The sequence below is a fragment of the Polypterus senegalus genome, chromosome 4, assembly GCF_016835505.1.
Source record: "Polypterus senegalus isolate Bchr_013 chromosome 4, ASM1683550v1, whole genome shotgun sequence".
Taxonomy (NCBI): Eukaryota; Metazoa; Chordata; class Cladistia; order Polypteriformes; family Polypteridae; genus Polypterus; species Polypterus senegalus.
This window is the reverse complement of record NC_053157.1, coordinates 209,433,843-209,459,334: the sequence shown is the minus strand read 5'-3', so window position 1 is coordinate 209,459,334 and position 25,492 is coordinate 209,433,843. Positions and strand designations below refer to the sequence as shown.

At 37.4% G+C, this 25,492-nt stretch overlaps 1 protein-coding gene across 5 annotated transcripts in view; it reads right to left on the bottom strand.

The window, feature by feature from the left end:
* dysf (dysferlin, limb girdle muscular dystrophy 2B (autosomal recessive)) overlaps positions 1 to 25,492 on the bottom strand; it is a 362,566-nt gene that overhangs the window by 5,232 nt on the left and 331,842 nt on the right. For all 5 annotated transcript variants that reach the window (XM_039751919.1, XM_039751924.1, XM_039751920.1 and 2 more), the window contains 6 exons: positions 24,172 to 24,267; positions 23,625 to 23,766; positions 23,395 to 23,494; positions 20,705 to 20,883; positions 18,568 to 18,677; positions 17,556 to 17,703 (listed from right to left, as the gene is read on the bottom strand). In XM_039751919.1, coding sequence (XP_039607853.1) covers positions 17,556 to 17,703; positions 18,568 to 18,677; positions 20,705 to 20,883; positions 23,395 to 23,494; positions 23,625 to 23,766; positions 24,172 to 24,267 — 775 coding nt within the window. The remainder of the gene's footprint in view (positions 1 to 17,555; positions 17,704 to 18,567; positions 18,678 to 20,704; positions 20,884 to 23,394; positions 23,495 to 23,624; positions 23,767 to 24,171; positions 24,268 to 25,492) is intronic.

Below are 25,492 nucleotides of genomic sequence, written 5' to 3'. Positions count from 1 at the left end.
ACGGGTGGCTGCCCCAAACCTTGCTATGGCTCTTTGTGGAGTTTGTGACAGCGTGTAATAGTAGATGTCACGTAGTACATGTGTACCAAATTTCAGGTCAATAGGTCAAACGGTTTGCGAGCTACAGGCGATAAAGGTAAAATCCTGGACAGACAAATGGACAGCCACGGTAGAATATTATATAAGAAGACTATACAGAGTGTTGAGATTGTCAGTAAATGAAAGGAATATATGCTACCGAAATGAATTTAATAAAACTACATTAGTGGTTAAGCAATCTGACATTAAAGATACGTTTTCAAACTGTTTGCTTGGCAGCTGGAAACAAAGATAAGTGGGAGAAGTCAAGATGATCATGGATACTGAATGACTCCTACTCCTACTTGCTTGTAACTTGATGACTAAAGGCTATTATCTTCAAAAGGTTTTTTTTTTATTATTTTCAGTCCTTTGACTGAAAACCAGTCTTGAAACCATTTAGCAAAATAAGATTTTTTCTGAATGAAATTTAAGTGAAATCCAGAACCACTCATTCAAGTGGTCTGGAGAAGTTGTACATTTACTGCTCCACGTGGTTTTTCATTTTATATACGCCCATGCAAAATACCCAATCATAGCTTTTTTTAACATAACACCATGTTTGGTTTCTTTCACTTCAAAAGCTATATTCTTACATCTGAGACTAAACAATCTGACAGTGCAAAGTCAGCATTCATATTCTACATTTGTATCTTTATGTACTGTGGTTCTTGAAAGCATAGACCCACACAGTCAACAGAATTAGATCCACATCCACTGTCACTCTGGTGGTGACCTCACAGTTCTTAAAATAACAGATGCCATTTGAACTGCAGGTTGTCTTCTGAGTGTGATCAGTTTGAATCTTCCCTTACACTCTGAAAACACTATTAAATTTTCCATCAGTGAGATTTTTTGGGACGTTGCAAACCCTGCTATAAATCTACTAATGAGCACCAGTCATAAAAAATCAGTTGATCTATATGATATGTGTAAAGAAACCTAGCCTACATCCCAATGGCCATTAAAAACTACAGGCCAATCTCCAAGCTACCATTTATTTCTACGATATTACAAAAAGTCATATTCTCCCAGATCTCCTCCTACTTGAACAGGTTTAACATCTTTTATAAATTCAGGTCTGGCTTTAGTGCTCTGCATAGCACAGAATCTGCCCTGCTGAAGGCACAGAAATTCTTGACACTGTCAATTCTGGTGCAGTGCAGTTTTAGTTCTGCTTGATCTTAGCGCATTTTGAGAGAATAGATCATGATATTCTTTTAAAACGCTCGGAGGCAGAAGTTGGTTTGCAGGGCCCAGTGTTAAAAATGCTTTACCTCCTACCTGAGAGAAAGAAGCTTCTCCGTCAGAATAGGTAAATGTTCTTCCTCCTCCACTCCCATTAATTGTGGCATTCCCCAAGGTTCAATTTTAGGGCCTTTTTTATTCTCATTATACATGCTCCCCCTTGGCTCTATCTTCAGAAAATAAAATTTTTCTATTATTGTTATGCAGATGACACAAAGTTTTACCTACCAACCCCTACTTTCTCTGCTGATTTTCTGTAGTGGCGATCTGCGCCACCACCACCTGATCAAAGCACCATTCCCTCCTTACATTGAAACCACAGGGAATGATTTAGATCATTTATGTTAGGTAGAATGCCCAGGCTGGGTGGTCTTGTGGCCTTGGGGCCCCTGCAGATTTTGTTGTTTTTCTCTAACCCTCTGGAATTTTTTTGTTTTCTCCTGGACATTGGACCTTACTTTATTCTTTGTTAATTAGTATTGCCTAATCTTATTTTTATATTTTTCCTTCTTTATCTTGTAAAGCACTTTGAGTTACATAATTTTTATGAAAAAGTGCTATATAAACAAATGTTGTTGTTGTTATACACCAGTTACAGCTGATAACACCTGCTCTCTAAAAACCCTTCTTAACTGCTTAGATGATATTAAATGCTAAATGGAAAGGAACTTCCATCAACTCAATGAAAACAAAACTGAAGTAATTATATTTGGACCCCAAACTCTTTCACTATCCTTAGCAGAACGCTTGGTCCACTATCTGTAAATTTGTATAATAAGGTTAAAATCCTTGGTATGTTTTTGGATGCTTCATTAAATTTTAATAAACAAGTCAGCAGCATTGTAAAGGGCAACTATTATCACCTTAGAACTACAGCTAAATTAAAGCCGATGTTATCTTGGATAATGGATGGATGGATGGATTTTATCTCAAAAGGACATGGAAATAGTTATCCATGCTTTTATCACCTCTCGGCATGGCTACTGTAATTCCCTGTATATAGGGCTGTCCTGTTCCACATTTTCGAGACTTCAAATATTTCAGAATGTAGCTGCTAGACTTTTAACTGGAACAAAGAAAAGACAGTATATCACTTCTGTTCTAGCTCATTTGCAATGGTTACCTGTGAAATCCATCTATCCATCCATTATCCAACCTGCTATATCCTAACTACAGGTTCATGGGGTTTGCTAGAGCCAATCCCAGCCAACACAGGGCGCAAGGAAATAAACCCGGGGCAGGACGGTGGGACGAAACAGAAGTACCTGGAAGAAACCCACGCAGACACAGGGAAAGCATGTAAACTCCATGTAGGGAGGGCCCAGAAAGTGAACCCAGGTCTCCTAACTGCGAGGCAGCAGTGCTACCACTGCACCACCGTGCCGCCCTAGCTGTGAAATGCACAGTTGATTTTAAAATTTTCCAATTTGTTTTTAAAGCACTTAATGGATTAGCCCCTCCGTATATTTCAGATCTGCTAATTCTGTATTCAGCCCCCAGGTCACTTAGGTCATCCTCACAACAGCTCTTGTCTCAGTTCCTCATTCACGTTTCAAAACCAAAGGTAACCAGGCTTTCTTTGTATCTGCCCCCAAACTTTGGAATAGTCTTCCTTTCGATATTATGTCCTGTCATGCTATTGATAAGTTTAAATCTAAATTAAAGACCCACCTTTTTTCTCTTGCTTTTATTTCAGTTTGAGGTTCTCCTTGGGTTTTTGTTAGTCAACTAATATGTTACTTTTAAAATCATTTTAATAACTCTTACCCTCTTCTTCTTAATCTGTTGTTGATTGTATTACATTTAGGTTAACTTTAATTGTATTTAATGTATGTATGCATGTTTTCAGGTGATTTTATTTATTTATTTTATTCTAATTTATGATTTTATTTATAATTTTTGCTAAGTATGTAGTATTCTTTTTAACTGGAAACCACTTTGGGTCAAAGCCTGTTGTTTTTAAATGTGCTACATAAATAAATGACTTGACTTGACCTGACTTGCCTATGTAGTTTTGACAGTGCTCAGGAAAGGTGTGAGCTAACACAGTGAGAGATCAGCTGACGTCACCAGAAAATGCACCTCTCACAGTGTTCAGAGACGGACTGTGCGAGGCTGAGTAAAGGAGCTCTACGTTTAGCTCATGCTGCAAGGAGATTTCTTCTGTGCCAGATGTGGGTGGTTCGCAATTGACCACTGGCAGTTCACCACAGTGCAAATCTTCAAAATGAGATGCTTAGTGGTGTGAGTCCACTGCAATTTATAATAAAAGACCCAATATAACAAGGCAAGGCATAATGGTGGAAAGGATATGCTGTGTAACACAAAAGGCTACTGATTCCTACTATGATACTTGCTACATGACACTGAGTGAGTCACGTCACCATATATTTGCATTTGTGCTGTTAAGGACAGCAGGGAGTGGAGATTAGCTCCAGGGTCTTTTGACTGCCAGGACAGGAGACCAAGCAGCCATCTGGGACTTAAGTTGGACCATTGTCTGGACAAATGGATAACAAGTGACCAGGAGCTGGGAGAAATCCTGTCACTGTCAAGGTAGCGAAGGCAACTCAGGAGCAGCAGGTAGGCTTCAGCCATGTCCCAACCTGATGTGGGAGAAAACTGTATTCTTACAAAGGGGTCAGATATAATCTGGACCTTGGTCAAGATGCCTAAAATGGACTTGCACTGCCCTTTCCAACCCTCAGCCAGGTGAATTTAGAGTTTGGAATGGAGCACATACAAAGGCTTACCTGCAAAGGATGAAGTCCAGGAAAAGGCATGATTCAAGAGCCAAGGTGGAATTAAAAACAAGTAGTAAGGAAGGGATGAGCCTGAGTCAGACTAGTATTTTAATGTTTTGTGCTTCCCTCCATTGATGGATTCTCTGTTGCTTGTTCTCCTGCCCCACCTCAATGAATCTACTTTTTGTTAGGACTTTGTTGGTGCCTGTGTGTTCTTTTGAGCCAGGTGTCAATGACAGCATGCTCAGCAGTTTATAGTACTGAAATGGAAACAAATGCACTTTGCGTTTTGGAAGAAGCCGTCATAAATAGATATAAGCAATGAATACCTAAAATGCTGGTACACATTGTATTAAAACACTTTTACTGTAAACAAACCACTTATAGTGTGCTATGCCAGACATGAGTACTTGAAGCAGCTCGGCAAGACCACAGCCTTTTCATTTCAATACTGCTGACAAAATGAGAGAGAGCAACTGCTAGATGGTACAGTCGAAGTGAGAAGTAGTCTATCAATCGAAGTGGCTATAGCTACGAAGGACAAAGAATTGTGGGAAATTGAGGTACAAAGCCCCACCCATTGAACTACGCTATTTGCATGTTGAGAAATTGAAAATGAAAATGCAAAGTGGAAAATTAAATTTCTATGGGCAGCAGGTGGCGCCATATGAGGGCCTCCTTGCTCTTAAGACTGAAAATGAAATTACAAATGTTTTATTTCTTTTTATTTTTAATTTTTGCAGCTTTTTTGCACATTGACTTTGAAAATGAAAATGCAAAAGAGAGATTGCATTTTCATTTTATAATTTTCATTTTCATTTTTTGTAGAAAATACCTCCCACACCAACTGGAGCTAAAAAATTTAGAATCGAATTAAAATGTTGAAAGCTTTGATTTGTAGCAGGGCTATGTAAAATGTCACTTGTGGTTGTTGAATGTTTATAAATATTGTGTTTGTCTGACCTATTTCTTGTATAATATATGTGACGTGTGAGTCCTTGTCTTGCACCCCTAACTGCGACTCTGAGTCTGAGTATTTTAACAAAACTAGCTTTATTCAGCTTGAAACAGGAACAGCACGGTTATTCATTGTAGTGAGAGCTACCACTCTCCCATACACAGACACAGCAAACGGGTATAGTCGGGGTAGGTCAGTGGCCAAGTTATACTGTTCCCTGCATTTATAATGTCCTTTGCATCACCCATTGGCAACAGGCACGTATAGGGCAATCTCGATTGGCTTGTAGCTGTTTCTGCAGTGCTCAGCAACGGACAAATAGTCCCCCAAAGATTTGTCAGTCGTGCTTCAGCACGTCATCCCATTGGGGGGGTCCTAAGAGTTCAGAAACCTCAGTATATACAGTATATATATATATATATATATATGGATGTATATATATATATTAGGGCGTTAACGCATTAATGAATGCTGACAATTATTTTATCGTTCGTTAAAGCAGTTTTTGTTATTATTATTATTATTATTTTGAAAGCCTTAGTCTTGCTAGCAATCGATAGAGATCAGTGATCTTCTTGCCACAGCTCTTTTCGATACGCTTTTGCAAGAAGGAAAGTTAGCTTTGTTGATTTGACCTAGATTTCCTGTGTGTGCATGAGCAGCGAAGAGTAAACAGCTTTTAAAATGGCATGTGGAGAGATACCAAAGTGAATGCTCAAAGCAAAACTTTTTTCGTATTATCGCTGTATCGGATTCTGATTTGTCAGACTCCGATTTTGATGCAAGTGATATGGAGATGTAGGTCGAAAATGAAAGTGAGTTACCAGCATCAGCTGATCAGTCCTCAGCTGATCGTGGTGCTGAACATGTTCGTATAGCTTATGCACCTATGGCAAAGTTCACCTGGGAGGACAGGCACCTATGATGATAGGAGGTACAAACCATATTGTGTCTAACTGCCACCCACCCGAACCTGTCTCACAAAGACAGACAGGCAGCCAGCACACCGTGCATTCCTGCTGGCCGTCAAGCCGTTGTTGCTGCAGAAACAGACGTTTTATGTTGAATTATGTGTGAAACCATTGCTTTGTGCGCTTTTCGGAAAACAGTTTTTTGGAAAAAATATTATCCATCAAAGAGTTGCTAGTGACCATAGACTATTTTTGCTGCTTCCTGAAAAAATAAAATGTTTCTGCTGGTATCTGTTCAGATAAAAAAAAAAAAACATATTTAGAAATGTTAACTTGCTGTTGCTCAGAAGGTGCCTGTTATAATGTTATGATCGTGGCTCTAGACTCTGAGGGTAACTTGTTTTTCTGTAACAAACTAGATAAAATGTTAATGCACTGGCAGTGGCAAATAGCTTTGGTTTTATATTTGATTTGATTACATTAATGTATAAGTTGAGATTTAAAAGAATTAGTTTAACTGCTACTATGTAGAGGGAATACTAAAAAGCACCTATTTGTTTAAAGTGTTTGCAAACCAAATACACGCAATACACTACTTTTGAGTTCATTTTTGAATTTTGAGCATAACAATGTGATTGTTGTGATTATCTGTGATTAATCACGATTAAAAATTGCCCAGCACTAATATATACTGACTGAAGAAGAATTTAGCCCCTGCATCTGTACAAACATCACCAATCACAGCACTTGAGCTTTTTTCCTGTTACTTCTGGGTTGCATATATTAAAAGAAAGAACTGTACATTTCAAAAGAAAGGGAGAAAAGGAAACAAGGGAAAAAAGAGATCTAGCATAACAAATGCTGTTATTATTTCATCAAAAGGAACAACATCCAGTTATGCACGGCCATAGGGTGGTTTGGACTTTTCCTCATCTACTACCCATGGCTGTCGGACTGCTATCTGGATTCACCGGTGAGACTGCTTTGGTTCACATTTTGTTGTAGCCCCATTTCAACCATGTTTTGCTGTTATTTCATCATTTGTGACTTTGTCAGCTTTCATCCATTTCTCAAGCTCTGCAGTTACAGTGTTTTCATGTTGGACTTTGTGTGTACTGTATATACATTTTTTTTATATAATTTATGTAAGTTTCATAGTTAAGACAGGGGAGGTTAAGACAATTTCACATTTTTTTCTATGACTGTAAATAGTTGAAGGTGGTAACCCTCTGTACCAGTACATGCTCCCCAACCTGACCTGACCTGAACTGTAAATATTTGCATCTGCATTGGGGTCGGAAAATTTGGGGTATGTGTTATATTTTGTCCTCTTCTAACATATTCATTTTATACCTACTGAACCTTTATCTTTAACTAATTTATCTGTTTTTGTCCATTGCCTGGGAAGCTTGAGTGGAGGGTAGGTAAAGAAGTGAAGGGTAAATACATCTATACTAATAAAAGGCAAAGCCCTCACTGACTGACTGACTGACTCACTCACTCATCACTAATTCTTCAACTTCCCGTGTAGGTAGAAGGCTGAAATTTGGCAGGCTCATTCCTTACAGCTTACTTACAAAAGTTAAGCAGGTTTCGTTTCGAAATTCTACGTGTAACGGTCATAACGATCGACAACGTCCGCCATTTTGAACTTTCTTATTTATGGCCCCATCTTCACGAAATTTGGTAGGCAGCTTCCTTGTGCTAACTGAAACCAATGTACGTACTTATTTCAGTGGTATGACACCACTGTCGGCTGCCATATTGAACTTTCCAACGGTCTTTGTTACTTATGGGCCCATCTTCAAGAAATTTGGTACGCGGGTTCCCAACGCTAACTGAATCCTACTTACGTACATATATATGTCCATAGCCTGCAGCTCGGTCACCGTGTGAGGTGGCGTTCGGTTCCCCATCCCAACGCCTCCCATGTTGTTGCCTGCTTATATAAGGCCGTCTGTCGCTCCGATCTCTACATTCCCTTCCTTGCTTCACCACGGGATTTACGTCTCCCTGCTGATAACTACAGCCTTTTTATTTAATCCACGGCTTCCCCGCTGTTTTATGGTTCATTTATTATGATTATAGTTATTGTGTAGGTATTTTAGACTTACTTTACATTGTTCAGGTACCCATATCTTTTATCGTTCCCACCATACCCCCATTAACATGTCTATCAAGGTGATCACCATCGATCAAAGAACTGTCACTTACCGAGTGGTTTCAGTGCCCAGAGATGGCACCTGCCTTTTCCATTCTCTTTTTTACATATTGCACGGCCATATCAGGCTCACTATTGATATCCGAACGAACATTGTGTCTTATGTATTGAATGACTGGGACAGGCTCAAGGTGTGGACTGATGACGGTACAGGAGATAATTATACTACACAGGAGCACTAGAAGAGTGAAATGCTTTAGCCCTTCACCTATGGTTCTGCATGTGAGTTGATGGCTGTCACTGAATTGTTCGGTTGTTGCATTCAAGTGTACCGAAATGGCCAAATATTTTACACCTTTGAACAACCACCAATGCCTCTTAAACATCTTAGATTCACAGGTGACGATTTCAGTAGTGGACACATTGATGTTTATGAATGTTTAAATTCTCAAAAGTGGGATGTGAAGTTATTGATGAAACCGGTTATATGCTCACAACGCTTGACAGATGCCGAATGTCTCTTCAACACAAGTCCTACAAATACTGTTGTAACTGAAACAAACCATTAAACTCAAACTGATTATGACAGCAGCAATCCAAGCTGTGAGATTTGAAACAAGATTACTGTTCACATGGCCAACTGTACGTTGCATGCTCAAGAGTAAGCTCAGAGCACAGCTTGGTCATATTACAACCGGAGGGCCGAACTGACAATGTGGTGTACAAAGAGATCCTTAACAAATAATTATTGGTATATTTTCCCTCAGTTTAAAACAATTTAATTTTCTTCTTAATAAAAATTTTAAGGCAGTACTTCGCCGCTGCATAGCGCAGGTATTTTGCTAGTTTTCCTATAAAACCGAAGTGTATAACTTGCCGTCATCCAAGTATGAGCGCGGTGGTTCCAGAGTTATTACAAAAAAACATTCACCTCCACTTGTTCTCAGTTCAAATCTGTAATTTTGGACAAAGGATTAATTGTGCTATGCTTGAAATTATAAGCAGGTTTTCATGACACAAATTGTGCAGTGCTTCATAGTGACCCACTGACTTCCTGCTAGATTTGTAAAATGGTGGCATAATACTTAATAAACAAAAATAGTAAAATCATTTTCAAACAAAGATGTTAAATAAAGACACAATCATTAACATTAAACGTATAAATTCAAAGCATTAAAAGTCCCAAAACATTTATCTAAGGCAAAAAATAAAATTCTAACATGAAAATGTGTTTTCAAAATTCTTGAAATGAGCCATAGTTAAGTTTTGCGTAGCATTGTAATAAAAAACCGAATTAACTGCTTTTATGGCCTGATTTTATAAATGTATTTAATAGGTCTAAAACATTACTTCAAAATAAGAACAATTCATGGAATTTTTAGCACTGATCTGAGTACATATATTGATACACTGAACTCTGTCTCTTTCCAAAGAATTTCCCACGGCCATGAAGAGTGCCACAGAGGAAGTGTGTTAAGAACCCCTGCTGCATCTGTCCTCTGTTTTGGTTTGGAACCAACTCTCAGCAAGTTGACCGCAAAATTCAACAGAAACCTCAAGAAAGACCACAACCAAGAAAAAAACAAATCCTTCAGGAATTCCTCTTGAGATGCCTATAAAAATGCCTTGTTAATCTTCCATAAATTGTTAACAATGATCTACACTTCCTGAGAGGCTTCTCAAGGAACTACTGGAGAAAAAATATGATAAAAACTAGAGCTAGAGTCACAGATAGGACAGCAGTGGAAAAACGTCACCAAGAGGCTTTTCAAAATTGAACAGAAGCTTAAAAATAAGGTGTACAATGTTTTGGATTTATAAGTATCTTAGATGCAGTTTTTTGGTTAGTCAAATACCTTCTAGAAGTTACATTAATTACTAGAAATTGTTTTAAACACTACTTTTAAAAAAGAATAGTACAATACCAAATATTATAGAATAAACATAAACTAGCCGACGCCTGTTGTAACATATGGCGGTGTAAGAATAGGAACGGAAAATGGTGACAAAATCAAGAAGAACTACTGTAAATACTTCTTGAAAGATGCAGTTGTGAATAGGTGTCTTGGTGGAGACGACAGATAATGAGTTGACAGGTCTGTGCTCTGGTCTTTGGGTATCTGACAGTGCATGTAGAATTTACGGCCAAGCAGGATTACATGTGAAAGTGATAAATAAATCAGTCTTTCCGAATTTATGTACTATGGCCATGGCATCCTCATAGTTTTGTTTACATGCAAGACTTCCTGGAAATGTGGACGGTAATATGATGATGATTTTGCCTACATGTACGTTGTTATTTTCAGTGTTTGCTTGTAGTGCGTCTGACAGTCCTTTGTATTGTTCCATGCGCAGATCTTGTTGATGTAATCTGAGATGTGTGCCCTCTGTTTTAACATACGCATCTATGACATACTGTTAGAATATTTTGCCACTGAAGTTCAAAATACTAAATGTATTCCTCTTTGCTAATCTGTAAGTGTAAAATTGGCATCGAGTAAGCCTTATTCGCTTGGTGGTTCTTTTATCGGGAACATGTTGTAAATGTTTGTGCCAGCCAATGTCTCCGTATGGGAATAAAAGAGGGTAAACCATAGGATTGCAATTCATATTGAACGTGAAAATCTGTTTACAGGAGTTGCCTATGGGATAGATGCAAATGTACCTTTCGGCAGGAGGTTCGCCATCTTCTCTGACGAAAATCGCTGCAACATCAGTGTGACAGGTCGGGGCATTGTATTGTCGTAAATCCTGCCTAGGGTTTATCTTGAAAACCATTCGTACAGATGCTGTTGGATTGGACTGAGCGATTTCATGTATGTGTTTGTATTATTTTGCGAAGGGGTTGATGGTTCTGAGCATGGAATCTAGCTAGAGAAGTACATTTTCGCTGCATGCAGTTTGCTTTATTTTGTAAGCATACTTTAGTAGCTTGTCGAGAAATGCTGTGTCAGCTGCGTGTGGGCGGGACTGGTTTTGAAGAGTAGCCGCTGGCAGCATGGGGAGGGGTGTAGAAGAGGACGAATAGGAATCGAGAAATGCTGTGTTGGCTGCGTGTGAGCGGGACCGGTTTTAAAGTGGAAGCAGGACGGACCCGAAGAGCAATATATATAAGAGATAAAACATGTTAGTATTATTCCCCTAAACTGGAGTTCTTCAGCCATGTGAGTGCTTTGTTCTCTCATGTAATTTGCAAAATATACAATAGGTGACAACGGTTAAAATGTGATTCTCAAACAACTCCCGCTGGTTGTAAACATTTCGGTGTGTGTACATACAATCATGTTAAATCATCTTTCAGGGTGTTTAATATTCTTATAAAATGCATTCCTCCACCCGCTTGTTGAACAGATAACCTTCTTACCAATTCTTTTGCTTCAGATAGGCAGACACAATCTCACTCCTTGTACTAAAACAGTCTCCTTCCTATATATATATATATATACAGTATATATATAATTAATTTATCTCAATTTTCAAAGAGGTGCAGTTTGTGTAAAATTTGATATGAAGATTGTACTCCCAATTATTTTACCATACAATTCACATTACCCAGATTTTCTCTTTTATTAATAGCCACTCTTTCTTATAGACCAGGGGCCTCATGTATAACGCTGTGCGTAGAACTCACACTATAACATGGTGTAAGCACAAAAGCCGAAATGTGCTTACACACAGAAAAATCCAAATGCAGGAATCTGTGCGTACTCCAAGTTCCACGTTCTTCTGCTACATAAATCCCGATCAGCGTGAAAACTAACGCTTGTGCACGAACTTTATGTAATGCCCCAACTCCTCCCAGAATTACGCCTCTTTGAATATGAAAACCAATATAAATCGCCCTTAAGCTCAGCCTTCTGTGAAAAGACAATGGGAAAAGCATGGGGGAAAATAGAAGAATTTCAGCAAATACTAAGTGGAGGCAAAGGAAAAACATAATATTTGTTTAATTGTGGTATAATCAACAAAAGGAAGTTGATCGAGTGACATAGCATGTTGGAGAAACTTGAAAGCTCATGTTCACAAAGTCGCACAGTGCCGGAAATAAAAAAGAAGTCACATATCAAAGTCGCTGTGACAAGGCGAGTTGTAGCCCACTGTCTGAGTGTCATATGAAAGCTTATTAGAGTACAGAGAAAAAAAGGCACACAATGGGGAAAAAGCACGAAATGTCAACTTCAATCTCGAAATTTCAACTTTAATCACGTAGTTTATTTTGTCAATAAAGTAGAACGTCATAAACTTCATCTAAAAATCGTTTAATTAACCAGTTTCTCAAATCACATTGTAATTAAAGAAGCACGTTAAATGCTTTGTTTTGTATGTGATCTTCTATGTGCTCTGTGCGTGTGAATCACTACTTGCTTCTTAAACCGGCTCTCTTCCTCCGACAGGACACAGAATCCATTACATTTGTGATATTACAGCTCTCTGAATAACTAAAATACTGAGATGTATACGTGATATCTTTTTCATGATGATAGGAGTTAAAGCACGTTATTAAACATGGTTTCACGGCGCAGTGATTGTGCACAACCTTCGATGAAATAATTTATTGCAGCAGTACTCAGGGGCGGCTCTAGGCTTTTGGCAGCCCTGGGCAGAGGAAGAATCGGTGGCTCCTTTGCCCACCATTGTCAATATGGTATCTTATGCATAGTGGATGGCCACGTCTGTTGCGGACACTGCATAGCCGCCTCGTGCTCATGACACAAGCATTTAACTTTTGCTGAAATCTGTCGCTGTGTTTTTAGCTGTGTTGTTATTTTCTCTTTCTGTTTTATATTCAATATATATTGGCGTGGCCGCCCCTGCAGTCCTTGCTTTTCTTTCTCCAAGTAACCGATCGCCACACAATCAACTCTATAATAGACGTTAAGCCATCTGTAAGCTTAGAGCGCAGATTCTTCAAAACGTTTAAGGAACATTGAAATATCTTCGTAGTACATGTTTAATTATTCTATCCTTCACGCCAGTCCCAGTGAAGAATATAGATTATTTAAATGAATTTAAAGTTTTATCTGTATAATATAATAAACATATTTTGCTGCATTTCATCTTAAAATGATATCGTCATCATATGTAAATACGCACTTTATAAAGTGGCTCAGGTTGTGTAATATTATAACTGTAGTGCAAGTTTACAGTGAGGTAATTGTACTTATAAGTACAAACAGTTCTACAAGGAGCACTTGATTGAGTGCGTTTAAAGTTCTTGGGATGAAACTGTTTCTGAACCACAAGGTCCGTACAGGAAAGGCTTTGAAACGTTTTGCCGTGGCTGAGGTAGCGTGTGCTTAAAGCTGTATACTGATAATTCTCTTTCCGATCAGCTGCTGCTGTGATTCACACTCAGATACAGTGATATAAATACTCAGAGTGGTGCAGTGAGAGTAATATGGAAAAAGATGACCTGCTGTGGCAACTCCTAATGGGAGCAGCTGAAAAAAGAAGAAGAAGAAGGTGCAGTGACAGTAACAACGCTAAAGTAGTTATGGTATTTGGAATACTATATGGCTATTCCCTGGACCATTATATTGTTACAAGTTAATTACAATCAGATGCATTACACTAATAAACAATATGCGGTTAGTTTCAGTGTATTTATAAAGCCACATCAGGAAAATAAGGTGTAACCACACAGGAACAGTAGCATTGCTTTGACGCTGGGTGCCGCCAGTCTGCAAAACCGAGCGGAGAACTTGCGTACGACAAGGTATGAGGTACCGTGGAAAAGTGCCTGGCTTTATGCCAAGTGTAGGTTTTATATATCACGATTTGAATGTGGAAAAGTTCTTACGCAATATTTCTGTTTACCCCCGTTTATACATGAGGCCCCAGGAATTTACATGTTGAGTATAAGAACCATTACCCACTTCTCACACCTAAACTGTTCAGCCAGGGCAACCTCATGGGACAATAATGAATAAATAAAGAATAAAAGAATATCATTATTACCATATTAAATAAATGATGGCAAGCCTTCCTTAAATGGTCAACCAACCCTAACTCCATCTGCCTCCAACCCTTCTCATATCCTGCTTGAGGTGTTTTTGCCTCCGCATGCATAACGGCAGGTGTTTCAGCGTTCTGCCGCAAGAAGTGCATGTCACAAGAGTTAAAAAAAGAAAAAATATGCAAGTTGAAGTAGTTGCTCTAAAGGTAAAATTGAAACAGTAAACTAATTTGTAGCTTAACTTATCCAGAATGTTTCTCTGTTTTAAACAGAAGAGTTTGTTAATTTGCCGATGCTTTCCAGTGGGAAATTTTTAAATATCAAAAATGTGTACAGTACACTGTATTCAAAAGATCTCAATGAAAATTAAACTAAATTGATTTCTTGAAGAGTAAGTGTGTCATATTTCAACAAACTCGGTCGACTGAATGACAAGTTGTATCATGAGGACAAGACGATAGACTTGGCTATCGCAGTGTTTTTTACATTACATTAAGTGAGAATGCACTACATTCTGAAATCTTTTTGACAGGAGTATTTTCATTAACAATCACAGAGTGAAGTTTTCATCCACAGTCATAAATGGGGAAGATAAGCCAGTGCTGTCCTTATAATTCATCAATGCAATGACGTGCTATTCTGACTAGTATTCCCAGGTAACTATGAAACAGATGCTTCAAAATGGTTGCACCTGTGAAAACGACCACTGTCTCAAATAACTTTTTAATTCATAAATCAATAAAAAATATGAACTCTACCTGTGGGCACAAAATATCATGGCTAAACACAGCAAAAGTCTACAATTTTTTTGTTTGAATATGACCATCTTTATGATATGGAACCTTGATGGTGGATCCCCAAGATAGTGTTCAATACATTTTCCATTCATTTAACTGGGGAATGACTAGAAATCAGCTCCTGAAAGGCGTATCTACCTTATGCCTAAACAATCTCTTTCCTCACTCTGTTGACTACAGATGTTGGAAAGCTTTTCTAAAGGAGAAAATAAATTTTAAATAAAAAGATTTCCAGCATGACTGAACTAAAGCAGACTCAGAGTAGTCTGCCTCCAAAGAGCCCTCTAGTGGTCACAATATAATAACAACCATTTTTCTGGAGGCAAAAATGGTATTAAATGAAAATGTAAATACCTAGATATTTAAGTTATCTAACAAAATAGCACAGCTACCTATTTTTGGAATTTGTAGTTAATTTGTAATAACGTGTTAAAGTTGTTAACAACATTTTAGTTATTTGTATATTTCAATAGCTAAGTTTCAAAAATATAGAGCAATCTATATAATGGAATACATAGGGAGAGGAGTTTAAGTGCAGTGGCATGCATGGAATATTTTGGTTTTAAATCAATCTCTGCTGTCTAGTAGCTGATAAACCATCCCATTGTGACCCTTTGATTTTTTTTTTAGTGGATTTTGCTTTAATACAGTATGTAAACAGACTAAGTAAGCACACAATGGGTACATCTATGGAAGGCAAATCTGGGAGCTATCAATGTAAACACATAATAGCCGAGTGAATTCATGACACACAATATCAAAAAGTCTCGAAGAGCCGTTGTTAATATATTCCTTATTCCTGTTCTACATTAGCAGTTCTCTGAAACAGAAGTAGCAAGGTCCTTTTATCTGACAATCAAAGTCATTTGGACTGTTATTTAGCTGCCAGCATAGATCTGTCTTTGTAAGTTCTGCAAATACCACATGTATAGTTTGCTGGATTTCTTTACCAATAATAAAAATTTAATTTGTATTCAACTTTGATTTTTTTAAGGTCACTTTGTGTGACATCTTTAATGTCAATTAAAGGTTATGAAATCCATAGTTTATTCCTAAAGAGTAAATAAAAAATTAAAATATGGCCTAGGACAGTAATCAAAATACTCTATTGCGTTATGTGTGAATGACACTTTTAGGCAAAATGCAGAAACATCTGTTTACTCATCAGTTAGAGATCCTTGTTCAGAGAGCAGTCATATGTGTTCAACAATGTTATGTAAATTAATTTCTGTAGATTTCCACTGCAGGCATTCACTGTCAAATGTCTGTAAGCAGCAGAACTCCATTATAATACACATGATTGGGATATTATTAAAAAAAAAAAGACTGACAGCAAGGGATATTTTAAGAAAAATCTGTCAAATAGATTTGGTAAGAAAATAGTTTTTACTACATTAGATTTTTGTTAAACAATCAAATTATATACAAGTTCTCAAGTCAAAAATGGAAGCATTGAAAGTATCCTCTTATGAAATAGCCTGCTAATGCAATGTATACTAGGGATGTTCAAAAAGTTTCCGCACTTTTATATTTTTGTTGGAAACAGTGAAGGCGGGAGGAGTATTAATTGGGCATTAAAAAATTGTTATGACGCTAGAAAAATTGCATCGCAAACAAAGATGACTATGTAGAAAAGTGATGTAACTCGTTTTTGAAATTCTTAATAATAGAATTAAAAAAGTGTGGAAACTTTTTGAATGTCCCTCATAGTATTATCATTTGGTCAAAGATTCAATTCACTTTCAATCCACTTTACAGGAGATACCTCCACTGAGGTAAACATACCAAGTAATCTTATCTTTAGCAACAGTCTTAGCCCCTTGTGAATCATTTCTATGAAATCCTACATCCTGCCTTGGGACACTCTGTGGGTCTCTTTCCAATGGACTGGGCCTGCTATAGTTCCTGTGTGCACCACCTAACAACATGTCCAAACTGGCTTCATTTGATCCAGGGACCATATTACAGAGAGTGAACCCAGTAAGCCTGGCCTAGAACGTAATTTTGGCTGCTTATATTTAAAGATCTTTCAGTTATCACATTAACTATAAGTGACGATCAAGATATAAACTGACCAGTAAATCAAAAGATTCAGATGGGTACCTAGTTTCTGCTTTATTACCAGGGCCTAGTATAATATCTGAAAAACTATGCCAATGCGCTATTTCATTGGTCAATATCACAATCACCTCTACCTATTACTATGGTGGAGAACACTATGTGCTACAATAAATGTTACAGCTGTGGAGATGACTGGAGATGTGTGCTCTTGATAGAATTAGCCATGCTCTATTTATCCAAAGGGAATAACCAGGCAAAAATATGACTACACTCTCATGTAGTTTGAACGATCTAGGCAATTCAAATAGGGTGACAGCTTTTGAGTGCCAAGGCTCAGCCTCAGATAAGAACATCATACGTTTTATTAATATTAGTGTTAAATGAGAATATTTAAGTCAATAAATGAATTATAATTGTAAAGAGTAACAGTGCAGGATGCAATAACCACACTTTGGTAGGGTGTTGCATCTGGCTAACAAAGAAACAGCAAATAATTTGGATGATGTTTTATGACAGAAAGAAAGAAAGAAAGAAAGAAAGAAAGAAAGAAAGAAAGAAAGAAAGAAAGAAAGAAAGAAATCCCAACGGATCATTTAATACTCCCATTAGTTATGTTGCTTTTTAATGTGTGAGTAACTTACCGGGAAAGAGTACAAGAATACGCCAATGAAGAGCAGCAAGATGCAGAGTATTATGATCCCGATGATGACCCATTTAAACCTGCGCCACAGGATGTATTTCATTGTCTTGAATGGAGAAGACAGCCAGAGAAATGATGTCTCAGGGCGCCTGCATGGATACAGAAAAATGAATCTCAGAAACAGTTACTGATGGATAGTAACTGTGAATATAAAAACACAAACTTAGTTTACTTCTTCACTTTTTCTTTTATTAACTACGACTCTGTTCTTCAGTGCTTTCTCTGGTATAAGCATTGTGATACTTCTGCTATAAGAAAATACTGGTGTAATAGTTTGGGCTAAAGTCTAATGCCTTAACCATGTAAGCCAGCAAATTGCAGCAGAAGACTGACTTCCTATAACTTTCAGAGTCATCATCATAACTTTGTAAAACACCTGTAATGTTCATCCCTTCCAGAATACTTTAAAAACGGATTTAATTTCATAAACTTGCTCATAAACTGAGATATTCTGATGTGGGAATTTTCATTATTGTAAACTCCCCCTAGACAACTGCTGGCAAACCTTCACTCAAATTTATGATACTTGTAATCCTTCTCTGAAGTTCATTCCTTCCCACCATTTAACATCAGGCTGCAAAAGCAGTTCTCTTCTCTACTGGATTGAGGAATGTCAGACAATGATATACAGTATAATCTTTCATTTCATTCCATTTTTATTTTTGGATTGTTACTCTAAAATAATTTGCTATTTTTTTGTGTATTTACGTTATTTGTCATATTATCTTCTATTTATTTTAAATTTAGTATACTGTACAAACAATACTGCATCTGAAGTCTCAATAAATTGTACAACAAGATACAAAGCTTCTTTGATCATTTAAAACCATGTGATTAAGTGTCACAGCTTCTTCCAGGGTGAGTTCACACCCTACTAAATCATAAAACGTATTAACATGTTCAGAGCAATTAATAAAATATTTAAATTGCAAAATAATGTTTTAAAAACTCACTTGGGCTCCTCTAAATGTGGATTCATGTTTGGTTCATCTCTTCCCAGTCCTGCTGGCCTCTCATCCCGCTCTGGCTCACTGACAATCTCCAGAGTCATCTCCACTTTACCCTAAGATAACAAAACAACACAGCCTTATTATTGGTGGGACAGGGACCACCGACCTTTTCCACTGCCCAAATCCAACAGGGTATAGTGACAGTGAATTTACTTCGGCCTTTCATTAGAAGTAAGCTAGGGAAACCTCTGAGAAGGGTTGGATTTGGTTGGGTTAAATGGAGTCAGGAAGAATGAAACCACATTTCACACTAAAAACAAAACATGCACCAATAATGTTTATGTGCAGTGGTCACCTACTATAACAAGTGTGGAGTGTATTATAGTTACCAAAGAATTCAATAATTCAACTTAAAATCTTTCATTGGTCACATTTATCTTGTTTAAAATTGTCTCATATGTATGCATGGCAAGGTCCAACCTGTTAGTGTTGCAGTCTAGCTCCAGCCTCACTGGGCCACATGTTTTGGGCATGCACCATATTAACATAATTTTGGACAAAAATATTTGAATGCCTATCAGACAACCTTGGAGTCACAATTACTCCTAACCCTTTAACAGCCATGTCTGGTGTACTCCTGGAGAAGGACAAACTGACTGGAATAGCCGATACCATGCTACTAGCATGTTGACTTACTTGCTTAACTGGAAGAATCCCAGCCCACCTTTTATAAGTCGTATTATGTGATATCATCTACTGTTGAATTCTGTTCTGTACTCGTAATATTTCTATTGTACTATTGTATAATTTTGAAGATTACTTGTGTATTGTATTGCATTTACCCCCTTTTTTTGACAATCACTGCACACCCAACCTACCTACCTACCTAACCTCTTTGAACTGCCTTTCCCAAGGTTTCTTCCATTATTTTTCCTAAAAAAGGTTTTTTTTTTGGGAGTTTTTCCTTGTCTTCTTAGAGAGTCAAGGCTCGGGTGGCAGTGAAAAGGCAGGGCCCGTTAAAGCCCATTGCGGCACTTCTTGGGTGATTTTCTGCTATACAAAAATAAATTGTATTTTATTGTATTGTATAAGTCAGTGGGTAATCGATTGTCTATACAATTAAAAAAAATTATAATTAAAAAAACTATTTCTTTCTTTAGGATCTGTTCAAACTTTTTAAAAATATGGCAAGAGTTAATTAATAACATTTTAGAACAAGAACTCATATCAGGGGAAAACAACATTTTTGCTTTTTTCCTTTTTTTCCCGAACTATTTTTGAGTATGCTGTTTGCGCTCTTCTCTTTCTCTTGGGTGGGAGTTGAATTCTGTTTTGTTAGACTTTTTGTCTGTTTTCTGTTCCTGGTTTCTTTTATAACTTTCCGATTTTATTTTTTTGTTTTATTCTTTTTTCTAGGTTGACTATAAAGCCATTTGTTGTATAAGTTTGACTTGATTTCTTAAAAAAAATATAATAATAATAATAATGAGCAAGCATTTATTATCAATCACAAGAGGACGAATATGAGCTGATTCTATCAACTACTTAGGTTTCAGTTTCACAGTCATATGTATGTTAACACTTCTTGCAGTTCCCGCCAAACGGTAAATACAGATAGCTAAAAGGCGGGTTCTCTTTCTGTGAGAAATGCAAACACTTGACCACAGAGGAATGAAGACATGAAATCTGTAACAGCTCAGGCTGGGTCAGATGACAAAAAGGTATTAATCATTGACCATTAGGGAAGGATGCTGGGTAAGCACAAGTAGGAAAGTTAGCACCACATTAAATATCACTAAAGTTAATTCCACCATATCTTAATCTTACACCAGAGAGCCAAGTAGAACAATCGACTCTCCTCCTTTATAATAATTTAGATTCCACACTATTTGTTTTTTTTTTATTAGGTCATTCTAATAAGTTTGTAATGAATGACCAAAGTATCCACAGGAGAGGAAAACACCCTTAACATGAGACATAAAAGTGAAAATATCTGATTGTTCACGAATGTTGGTAAACTTCATCTTCATCAAAGTCAGTATAAGGAAATAGTAGCAATGATAGTCATCTGTTATGATTTATAATAAACATCAGTTTAATTTTTAAAAAAAGAAAATGGAACCCCAATCATAGTGCTTACAGCAATTATTTTTTCTCCATTCGCCTCTCCAACACAAGGCCACCATCCTCTCATAGTCTTCTGTTCAAAAAGGGAAACAAGCTTCTTTGGGTCCTGCAACTGCTCCAGCATGGTCAGCGTGCACTTCTCTGGAGTCTTTGATGGCCGAACCATTTTGTTCAGATCCATTTCTATAGAACCTGCACAAATTGGTATATGAAAATAGGATGTATGAGGTGTTTGTGTCTCCTTATTTTATTTAACAAAGTTACTGCAGGCAAAGTTTACAGAAAAGATTACTCAGTAATATTAAAGATTACTGCATAAATATATGGAAAAAATAAAAGAAAAAAACGACAGTATAGGAGTGTAAGATATGGCAACCATGAGAACACTCATTTTAATGTTGAAGATAACATTGTATGATCTTCGGCAATGTTATTGATTTACCTTATTTAAATATACTCTTTATGATGAAGTACAGACCATCCTAGATGTTACAGGAATAGATGACAATGTCGTTTTCAAGGCTTGTGAGAGGCCCTAAAGTTATACTCAATTTTTCATTTAATCATGGGGCTTCAATATATTAACAAATTAAATTGTCAGAAGTGAAGCCCAAAGACCTTAACAATCTTCATAAGGCCATTGAACTCAGATCTTTTAGGATCCTACAACATCCACACAAGAAAGGCTATTCCATTCCCTTTGAGATCCCATATGTTTTATGTAGGATGAGTTTAAAGTACAGCCATTTCTGGTTTGATGACATAAAACTAGTAGATCTGAAATGTGCAGGCTGCGAGGACCACAAGAGAGCTATATCTGAATAAAAGCCACAAGACTTTTAGATTTCATAATATTAGACTGGTCTCACAGCTGATAACTCTGTGGTTCACATGCCTGCCTGGGCAGTGTCTGTGTGGGGTTTTCTCTGGGTACACTGGTTTTCCTCCTTAATCATAATGATATGTGTGTTATATTTACTGGGAGCTCTGCCTTGGCCCGGTTTAAGGGTGTGTGATGACAAACCATCCATAGTGTGTTCCTAACTTACAATTGATGCTGCGGGGACAGGCTCCAAATCCTATGATCCTGAGTTGGATTAAGTAGACTCAGTATTGGAAGGACAAATGAAAATATTAGAATTCAATCAAATTAAAATCTAATTGACCACATGTCATTACTAGGAATCCCAAATATGTAAAATGTGCAAATGTGATATAGTGGGACTGTGGCGTGTGCATTTCAAATGAATAAATAAACCACATGTTCAAGTTTTTGGGTGGGGTGTAGACAGCATGGTGGAGTGGATCTGGGAGCAGATGTGGGAAAAGGTGATCTCGCATTCACATGTGCACATGTAGGGTTTACCTGTAGCTCCAGAGTCATGATTGCCACACCTGTATCCCACAGTAATTTAAAGTAAGGGTGCAATAAAAGAAGGGGAATCTCAATGAGAGAAGGGTGACGGAGGTTAAAAGAGAGAAGATTAGAGTGAAATCAGAAGTAGGGATAGAGCTTGTGATGTATGGAGTGGAGGCAGATGATCGGGAGTGAAAGCCCAGGAGATGTGTGTGAGGCTAGTGCTCCTGCATATTTACTTGGAGGAGTAGATGCCGATGGACTAGCAGTGGGGGAAGCTTGAGTGGCTCAGTGTGGCATACCATATATGCTGACAGACTTGGTTAGATCCGAGCCTAGGATTTAATGGTTGATTGCACCGGTCAGTGGGTATCTTCTCCAGCTGAGGGAACCGGTATTTGGAAGAAACATGGAAGCTTGTGGTTGTTTTATGACAAGGATGACTGCTTGGATGTTTAACCTAATTTTATTTGAATATTTATTGCCTCCTTATGAGATGTTAACCTCTACAACTTTGCACTTGATTTTTATCTTGGATTTTTTATTTATTTGTTTGGAAACATGCACTGCACTATTTTTTCAAATTGGGAATTTGAACCCTTGTTTGTTCGCTTGGAAATAAAAGCACCTGCACACTTACCTCTTGACTGCATGTGTCCTTACTCTCCTGCAGCTCATCCTTGAGTATCAATGGTTCTGGTTCAAGTGGAGCCTGCCTGGGCCTTCACAATAATGTAGGCCTCATTTGATCAATACTCAAGGTGTGGAAGAGTTGAAGATGTTAAGAGAGTAGGAGCTAATGTTTTTTTAAATTGATGTTCTTCAATATTTCTTCTTAAACTTCAAGATAGCCTCTACGTGGCCTGGAGCAGACCTATTTACCTAATTTCCATAGGGCCACGCTACACCACCACTTAGAACACCAAAGATAGTCTTGGAACAATATCGGATAACCAAACCTTCCAACTCTAAACTGCCACTATTATTTTGCCTAAACCCTATCCCCAGCACTATCCCATACCCATAACGTCATATTAACATTTTGTTTTCTGAAAAATGCTCATTTAGAGTATAATGTTTCAAAGAAAAAAAACAAGTAAAAGTAAATGAAGTAAAATACAGTACCTTGGTTCATCAATTTAATTAATGTCTAATGTGTATCCCATAAGAAGCAGAGGTTCTAAGGCTACAAGGCCATACAGGAAATAATTTTTTAAAGCATATGTTTTCAATACAGCTAATCTGTTATAAGTATTTCTAATCTAACTTTTTGAAGGATATAAAAAAACATACAAACTTAAATAAGAAATAATCAGCTCAACTATGAGAGCGAAGTCATTTCTTACCCAGATAATCATCAAATGAGAACTTGTCATTGTCCCAGATTTGGACTACGAGTTTTGGGGATATTTTTGTTTCTGCTTTGTCTAAGCTCCAAAAGTGTTCCTATAAGAAAGTGACAAATGGCAGGAAAAGAGTGTGACTATAGTGTCACCAATTAGGCTACCAATTTCATTTTTACAGATCTCACTAGCAAAAAAACAAAAAATAAGAAAAAGAAAACAAAAACAAATACCTTTTTATTGACGATGCAGACTTGCTCAGCTGGAAGGTAGTCAAAGGGAAAGACAAACCTCCAGTTGAAATTTCCCTCTCCTCCCAGAGAGCGGTAATGGACATCTGTCTTCTGCTTGTTCTCCTCATAGCCGAATACCCAGCTGTTGATCAAGTACAGCAAGCACATGGGTAATACACTTACCAGAACTCACTATAAAACAAACTGGTTTAATAAACACAAATAGGGTGTGGGAGAAAGGCCATACCAATGTTGGAATTACCTTCATCATGACACACCGTGATAAGAGGCTGATGGATAGTAACTGAAAAGTGGGCAATAAGTCCCATTCATTATTAACCAATTTGACTAAGCATTTTAAAAAGAGTCCCCACAAGAAACACCCTTTGTATTATTCTGTTTCAACACAGCAGGAATAGGTTCTCAACATTTCCATTAATTACTGTGTACTGCACTGCCAATTTTTTGTAGTGTCAATCTAGTACTTCTGCAAACCTCATGACATTGTCATTACAAACCACACCAAGGCTCCTCAGGTTTCACTTACCCTTTCACATAAATATCACTCATCTTCTCTCCAGTAATGCTGACATCATCCAGAATAACGTCATTGGTGTTCCAAATGATGCAGCGAAGGAAAAGTCTGGAGCATTAAGAAAACAGAAAAAGAAACCCGTAACTTTTTAGCTAATTGATTGTATTTCATTCATTCAGAAAAGTTTCTGACAAAATAATGAAAGGTAACATCCTCTTCCTCAGTCTGGTGCCTATCTGTTATGGTTTAGTGAGGGCTGTAGCCCTGCCTCAAGTTTATTATTTGTTAGTTTAGTGGTTTTGAAAGCATTATTTGAATTTTTATGTTATGTTCATAGTTTAGATTTTTTAAAATTTATTTAATTTCATGTTTTTTGTTAATATTTAGTTGTTCATTAATTATTCAGCATTTAAATATTACATGAATATATTTGTTTCATTCTGTGAGTTTTGCAGGTCAAATCCAAAGAGCTGGGACCTACCTCACATCGCTGCCTTGAGAATGGGAAGTAGGTCCTTCAGTGGTCCGTTGACATTCAAAGAGTTATTGTAGGTCATTTTTTTGGATTGTGGGCGTTTTGCTTCTGCCGTTGTTTTTTTGATTGTTACTAATTTGGACCAGTTTGTTGTGGGTTGACTTTTTTAGGTAAACACTGTATAGTTTTTTTTTTTTTTGTTGCTAGAATTACTATATTTTTCTATTATTAAATTCAAACTCATTTCTATCTTTATAACGATTCTGTATTTGACTTGTCTTTCAGACTAGTTGTTTGATAATTCAGCTCCCTTGAGGAGCATTTGTGATATATTTTGGGACATTTAATATTTATTTTTAAAGCAAGCGCGTCTGCCTGTTTGAGCAGGTTGCCATGGGTGAGGCCTATTTTTCATCAGACTACTGAAGGTTCTAGCCTGGTTTGTGGGTCTTATAAAGGCCTCAAGCTCATTTCTATTGTGAGTTGGGGGGGCTGATCACTCCCCCAGAGAGTACAGACGTTCCTGTAAAACCCATGAAAAACATTGACAGACTACCTTCACATTGCTCTTTACCTTATTTACACTCTGTCACGTGATAAACCTCTCGCGCGGTACTCTGCATACTTAAAAGCTTGTTCAGCACCTGTCAGTATCTCTCTCTCTCTCTCTGACATTCTCTGCTCCTGACGGAACTGTCATCTCTGTCTTGTCATGGAGTTTAAACTTTTGAAAAAGAGACAAGTGTTCGTTTGCAGTGTCTGAATAAAGTTCATGTCTCAACAACCTCCTGTGCTTCTGAGCAAATCTGTGACCCAAGCATGACACTATATTTTATGCACTGCTCATCTGAACACAAT